At 40.8% G+C, this 7,818-nt stretch overlaps 1 protein-coding gene across 1 annotated transcript; it reads right to left on the bottom strand.

Annotated features, from left to right (window-relative positions):
• Nucleotides 1-4,734: 4,734 nt before the first annotated feature.
• On the bottom strand, nt 4,735-6,099 carry LOC134812590 (N-acetylglucosamine-6-phosphate deacetylase-like). The gene has a single exon (XM_063820077.1). It carries the CDS (start codon nt 6,097-6,099, stop codon nt 4,888-4,890), a length of 1,212 nt encoding a protein of 403 aa, XP_063676147.1. The 3' UTR covers nt 4,735-4,887.
• Nucleotides 6,100-7,818: the final 1,719 nt, after the last annotated feature.

The following is a 7,818-nucleotide window of genomic DNA, read 5'->3' as shown; positions in this document are numbered from 1 at the left end:
AAATTGCTAATACATAATGAATATTGTGTTGGAATATTTTTTGGTTATTATTAGTACGCTTCTTGTTGTTATGTTGATTGACTCATTCTGTAAATGGATTAAAATTTCTGCATGAACGCTTCTAGTTCTACCCAAGTGTGGTCAAGCTGGGCCTAACTTTGTTAAATGAAAGATTACAAAATTCATATTAGATTTAGATATAATATAACGATTATTACAAAGACAGATCTTGTTAAAATACTTGTTTTAACCTTTCCCAGTTGAGAAATAAAAGTTCCACTTAATTACGCCCTTTAAAATCCATCATACTTCCTAGCTACGTTTTTGAATGTTTCTCTGTACAATTAACAGCAACTCCATGTGTAGAAACAGTTACGAATTTTCTGACAGGCCTGATTTTTTAGTCAACCTGTCCTTGCCCTATATAAAATATCATTTCCCTGCCTTTATCATTCCAGGTCGGCACGTGTCCAGTTTTGGTTTTGTTTGGCACGCTCCACTTGGCATTTCCCAGTACACGACATTTATCACTACCTTATTTCATCCACAGTTCAAACAGACCGTGAATCTATCATGAATCTAAACTCTTACATATGATGTCATTGCATCGCTGTGAGGAATTTTAATTAAATCTAAGCCGGCGGACGTTAAGATAAACACCTTGTAGTCTTACAGAAATTATCATTTCAATTTGATAAAACAATTACTTACTGCATCTTGCACTGTACAAGTCGACACCTTTCAAAAATTCGGAATCTTCAAGCATGATAATATTCTCTCCTCTCAGATATGATTAAGCTGACCTGACTACTGCATCTCTCTATGGGGTCTTGCCAGGACGTCATCTTTTATCTTATTTTCTGCATCACCAGTTGGGTATAAAAGGAGCTGTGACTTGCTGGTATAAGATATACGTTGCCTCCGTGGTGTCTTTGCGCACAGGAAGAGTTTTGCATTTCCCTTGGTGCAGCTATTTTGTGGTTATCGATTCTTTGCTGTCTTGTGAATTTACAGGACATTATTCCGGGGGGGGGGAGGGGACACGTGCCCCCAAGGTTTTGTTGATCTCTTAAGATAGAACAAAAATTAAAACAGCTCAATTCAGGTCTCAACAAAGATCATCTTTCTTATCACTAATCCCAAATAAGTGATATCACCTGTGAGCAGACAGCAAATCACAACATGTTGGTGGCCCAGTGTAACTGTAAGGATAGAAAATACTTGTCCCTGTTTTTAACTAACGTGTTATTCTGTGTTCACTACAGAGTATTGATTGAACTTCCTAAGAACTTAAGAACGGACTCAGACAGTATTTGTGAACCTACCTCTTTGAAGTTTGATTAGGTCGCGAAATTGAAAGTTTCGTGTTTCATAGTAGAATTAGGAACTACACTTTATTAATTTCATTTGAATCTAAGGGGGAGGAATTTTCCCAAATTTTAGATCTGTTTCTTTAAATTTTCGATTTCTGATTATCCCGTCCACTTGAACGTTCGCTCGCGCTCGACGTGAACAAAATATTTGGAGGTACAACATGCTTTCACGTGGCGGCAAAAAGCTGTAAGGGCGGCAAATGTTCTAAGCTAAAATAGATCAATCACCATTTGAACCTCCTGGTTGTCAACCTCCTGGTTGTCAACCTCCTGGTGCCAACCTCCTGGTTGTCAACCTCCCGGTTGTCAACCTCCTGGTGCCAACCTCCTGGTGCCAACCTCCCGGTTGTCAACCTCCTGGTGCCAACCTCCCGGTTGCCAACCTCCTGATGCCAACCTCCTGGTTGCCAACAGAACCTCCCGATCGTAAATATTTTGTAGTTTTATTGTTTAATAACATTTTAAATCCAATTGCGATTTTAACTCTTCGTGGCCATGATGCATGATATTTAAAAGTCGTATCAGTTTTCACTTTTGCATATTACGTTACGTTGTAAACGACTTAATGAATCCACCAACTAGTCATGATTTGGAGTAGGACTATGGTGCAGTGGTCACTCAACCATTTCTTGATTCGACTTTTTGTAGCGTAACTGTAAGGACATGATTCATACATATGAGTTCATGATAAAAATTCAGCGTTGGTTATTTGCTTTATTAATATTATCATTTTTAAGATCATTTTTAATGTCAATAATTATAGAACAACTTTCAATTTAGTAAATATCTGATTCGTTAAACCGTTCGTTCATCGTAGGAAAGAATCGCAAACTCAGAATAGATGTCGCACCAAGGCTACACGAGAAGTGACTCGAGTGATCTCCCAAGAACTCATCCACAATGCTGCCCCACCTGTAGGAAAGCACTTCTCCTAACCATGGTCAACTCTTTGGCGATCCTAATTGTCATCATATCTGCGGTGATATACCACATTTTCATTGGGGTTAACAACGCCCCTTGCTCGACATCCTATCCCCCCGATGCAACAGAAAATGATGCAGTAGCCGACTATGTTATTCAGAAACCCTCTCCAGAGAAAAAACAGTATACATCTGAAGGAGCCCCGCCGAGCATCCCTGAAGCAACAGATTTCATTGAACAATCCAGTACATTAGCATCGTTTCCGACTAGTTCCAGCATCGAGCCTACGAGTGCTTCCGACTTAGAGTCTGACGATTCTTCTCCAGGTAAAAAGTGGTAATTTTATGGAAATAATTTTCAGCTATCGTACTGTGCTCATACTAACGCATCAGTTTCAAAGTTGATGTTGAATATGTATGTAATTGAAATTTGTTGTTTTCCTTCATCTCATGGTGAGTGATTTCAGAAGCAGAAACTCCTCGGAGGAGAACGGACAGGGCGAGAAAAAGTAAGACTAAGAAAGACAAAAATAAGAATAAGAAAAACAAAAAGGCTGAGACATCTGAAGTTGCAGAAATCTCACCACAGTTGAAATTAATTGAGTGTGAGTACTACGATCACGATGACCGTGATGACACAAAATATATGTGTTACACAAACAAACACTTCGCGAACAGCACTTATCGGGTTATCGTTGGGATCAAACGGCATAACGGTATCATCACAGTTAAGTGCTGCGATTTAGTTCTTAACACGTGATAAAAACTAGTCCCCGGTCACTGATTTGATCGGGTATGTCGATGTTATTTGTGATATTGTATCCTTGTGGAGTGTGTGAGTGAGTTTAGATGATTATGCAATAAATATCCAAAGCGAAGAAGATGCAGTGGAGAAGGTGAATTTGAAAAACGATCGGTATGATCGATAAAGCCTTATTTGTATTATTATAGTATAGGTTTAACTGCATGAAAGATTTGATATTATGTACTAGATTGAAATATTAGATTGGCTCATTTTAAATTTTAATTATATTGCTTTATTTTGGTGCTCTGATAGGTTAAATTATTTTACTATGACAGATTGAAAATCACTCACATATTACCACATACATTTTTACGCAAAGATTGTTCGATTTAACACGTTCAACGTTGAAGGATCCTTCTTATTTAGCAATTGTGATATGATATGTGAGTAGATTCCAAAGCGAACTGGATAGAGCTCAATACTTTGCAAACCTTTATTTGAATTGGTTATTATTGCGATTGTTAGCACATGGGACTGGAAGATCTCGAGCAATTAATTTCTGCGTTAGCGAGATACTTGCTTTTAAATTTTGTGATATTTTATGTACACGTTAAATTGATTCGCACCCTTGAGTGACATGTCTCTTTTTATTGTTCAACCCCTTTATCACGAAAGTTAACCGGATTTTCTGAATCGAAAGTCGGCTGTCGGTCACGCTTATCTAAATTAGATAACAATGTTTTCTTCCCACCAGCTTATTTCCGATCGACATCGTCATAATTTGATTTCTTAACGACATAGGAGGACAGTTTCTAGGAAATCTGAAGTTGCAGGCAACGGTAGCTCATAGATAGAGATAAGAATTATGACGTTCGTCAGCGTGATACGATAACAGAATCTGGTGATGCAAGAACTTCTTAGCTTAAGCCTTAAAGATATTCAACTTAACTTTAATCAGCGATTTATCAAATGCCAGCTGGCTGATGGCTGTGAGTGCAGTATCTTACACACATAGCACGACAAATATAACATTGTTAGAGAAATTTCAGTTACTATCTATTTAAACGCAACGTTTGCTATTCATAATCATATACAGCTGTCGGCTGTCCAAAACGAGACGCTATTTTCAAGGCAGCATGCAGCAGTAACGTATACGGTAGCCAGATGCCGGTACTGCTCCTTTCTTTATCTTGTCAACTCCAGATCAGTATTAGGAGCCGATGGAATAAGTAATATTTACATTTCTTATCGGGTCGGAAAACAAATTCGAACGGCTACCTGAGCACGTGCAGCGGAGGTAATCAATTTAGTATATCAGAGGGCCCTAGCCCCTAGTAACGCTCCATTGCATATGTTCATATTATACGACATACTACACTATTATACACTTGACACTGCATCATGTAAAGGAAGAGTGTCAGCTCAGCTAGTTAGCATATGCTTAGATCATATCAAGCAATAATTTAATTTAATTTAATTTCAATTCGATATATGATTAAATTAGTATTATATATACAGCTTAGCTAGCTAGCTAGTATAGCTGCTTAAATTAGCTAGCTGCGCAATAATGGAGATGGTCAGTTTACTTAAATAGGAACGCGCCTTACATCTCAATTTAGAGAAGACCCTTTAATCGCTGTGCGACAGTTTCTGCGCCAACAATTTTGACAACGTTTCGAATTGATACCCATTAATGTTAAGTAAGGGCCCAATCTTATAAAATATCACTAATCTACATATTTCTGAATGTCAAAAAATGTATAAACAATCAATATCTAAGAATAAAAAACTTAAAAAAGAAATATATATATTTCTTTTTTCAAAAAATAGTATTTTCAAAATAAACATTTCAATCAAAAAACCCAACAATATTGTCAGACTTGTAAACGCAATCACCTCCAATAAAAGTAGCTAAAACGTTAACATCAGTATCAATAATAACAAAATCAGCGACCGTCCCAAAGTCCAGTGTTCCGTACAAATCCACACATTTCAGCAACTGTGCCGGGTGTTTTGTAGCACAATTAACCGCCTCAACCAAAGTACAACCAGAGTTCCTCATAAAGTTTTCAACACAAGAGTTCATAGTGGCCACACTTCCTGCCAGTGTCTCAGTCCCCGATATCACAGCTTTCTTTCCCGTCACAGTCACAGACTGAGAGCCAATACAATGTGACCCATCGCCTAACCCCATAGCAGCCATGGCATCAGTGACCAGCACAGCGCACGGTGCATTAGTTCTGTGTGCTATTCTCAGTGCAGCAGGGTGAGTGTGCAGACCATCAGCTATAATCCCGTAATAACACTTCCTGTTTAACTTTACACTAGATAATATGCCCACAATGCCGGGGTCCCTGTGGTGGAAGGGCTGCATTGCGTTGAACAGATGAGTAATGAAAGTAGCACCAGTGTTTACACCACCCTCTGCTTCATCTATATTTGCAGTGGAGTGGCCTATAGAGCATATCACATTGTTCTTTACAAGACACTCTATCATTTCCAGGGCCTTAGGAAGCTCAGGTGCTATTGTCATGATGGTAATATTGTTTATAGACCCGAAGAAGTCGATAATCTCATCTTTTGAGGACAGACATTGTGACTGAATGAACTCAGTTGGGTGAGCCCCGTTTTTGTCTTTGTTAATAAAAGGACCCTCCACGTGGGCCCCCAGCACCGCAGCACCTTGTACCAGGTTACCTCGCTGTTTCCTCAGCAGTGGCAGTGCTTTTTTGTAGACTTCACATGGAGACGTGATCATAGTTGGACAGAATCCTGTGATACCGAACTGTGTTATCTCCTTCCTGAACGACGCTAAACCCTCCTTTAAAGAGTCTACGTTAGACGAGAAATCCACACCAAACCCACCATTAATCTGAGATTCAATGAACCCTGGTACTATGATCTTACCCTGGCAGTCGAAAGTCCTGTCAGGGATCTTCCTGGAGTTCCAGAAATAGTTTTTAGGGTTAATGATGTGCCCATCAGCTACCCACAGGTCGTCGTCAAGGAGGGAGTCATCTCGGAGAACACGGCAATTTGTGTAGCGCGTAACCATGGACATACTGCACGGGGGGAATCATGTTTTATATAATGAGCTACTTGTAACAAAGGGTTTTATTACATCTGATCCTATAGGATGAGGTGATTTGTGCAAATTTTATTTCAAAGCCATCTGTAGCATAAATTTGTGCAGTGAAATATTTCTAGAACTTTGGGGGGGGGTCCAACCCGACGTTTCCGATCATTCCGATTCCGATTTTGGCCTCATCAACCCTCATATCGGAAAAATCGGGAAAATTTAAATTTTCCCTCTGAGCTTTCTAGGCGATATAAGTAGCTATTTCTGTACTTAAATATGACAAGAAATCGATTGGTGGTGGTCCCAGAACCCCAAAATTGTTTCTTGTTCCAAACAAGAATCGTTTCGTCCGAAAAATAACACACTGTCGTATCAACTCTTGTTCGACAGAAACATCCACCCCGGTCCAGAATTGAAAGAGGTACAGTTGGTAATAACAATCGTAACAAATAGCGAACGCTTTAGTAACTTTTGATTTAAATTGTCTCCACAATTTGTAACAGGCTATCTGCAGAAATGGGTAGCACGGTTAATGACCATGGTCCTTTCTCAAACTTCTAATCCTCAGTTAGATACAAAGAATAGTCTACACAATTTTTAATAACATTAAAAGGGATGAAAATCACTTTATTTATCAAAATCTTTATTTATCAAAAAAAATTCTCGAGCACATTTTGAGTCAGTAACAGTAACATGTCAATATGTTACAGACTCAAATGCGTTTAAAAACATTTTAGTAACAATACATTGTGTAAACTGATGAGGAGGAGGAGGAGGACTGAAGAAGAGGAGGACTGAGGAGGAGGAGGCTGAGGAGGAGGAGGACTGATGAGGAGGAGAAGGAGGAGGAGGACTGAGGAGGAAGACTGAGGAGGATGAGGACGAGGACTAAGGACGAGGACTAGGAGGATGATAACGAGGGCTAAGGAAGAGGACTGATTAGGAGAAGGAAAGGGAGAAGGAGGAGAATGAGGAGGACTGAGGAGTAGGACTGAGGAGGAGGAGGAGAACTAAGGAGGCGGATGAAGAGGAGAAGACTGATGAGGAGGAAGAGGAGGACTGAGGAGGAAGACTGAGGATGATGAGGAGGAAGACTGAGGAGGATGAGGAGGAGGACTAAGGACTAGGAGGATGAGGACAAGGGCTAAGGAAAAGGAGGAGGACGACTGAGGAGGAAGACTGATTAGGAGGAGAAGGAAGAGGAGAAGGAGGAGGAGGAGGATGAGGAGGAGGAGGATAAGGAGGAGAATGAGGATGAGGAGGACTGAGGTGGAGGAGGATAAGGATAAGAATGAGGAGGAGGAGGAGGTGGATGACTCAGGAGGACGACTCAGGAGGTGGAGGAGGATGAGGATTGAGGAGGAGGACTCAGGGGGAGGACTGAAGAGGAGTAGGAGGACTGATGAGGAGGAGGAGGACTCCAGGAGGACGAGTGCGAGATCGAGGAGGAGGACTGAGGAGGAGGACTGATAAGAAGGAGGAGGAGGAGGAGGACTGAGCAGGAGGACTGAGCAGGAGGAGAAGGAGAAAGAGAACTGGGGGAGGACTGAGGAAGAGGAGGACTTAGGGAGGACTGAGGAGGAGGAGGACTGGGGGAGGACTGAGGAGGATGATGAGGAGGACTGAGGATGAGAAGGAGGAGAAGGAGGACTGACGAGTAGGAGGAGGACGGGGGCTAAGGAGGAGGAGGACTGAGGAGGA

This window comes from Bolinopsis microptera, chromosome 3 (genome assembly GCF_026151205.1).
Source record: "Bolinopsis microptera isolate Bmic1 chromosome 3, MBARI_Bmic_1.0, whole genome shotgun sequence".
Lineage (NCBI taxonomy): Eukaryota > Metazoa > Ctenophora > Tentaculata > Lobata > Bolinopsidae > Bolinopsis > Bolinopsis microptera.
This window is presented reverse-complemented; position numbering and strand designations above follow the sequence as displayed.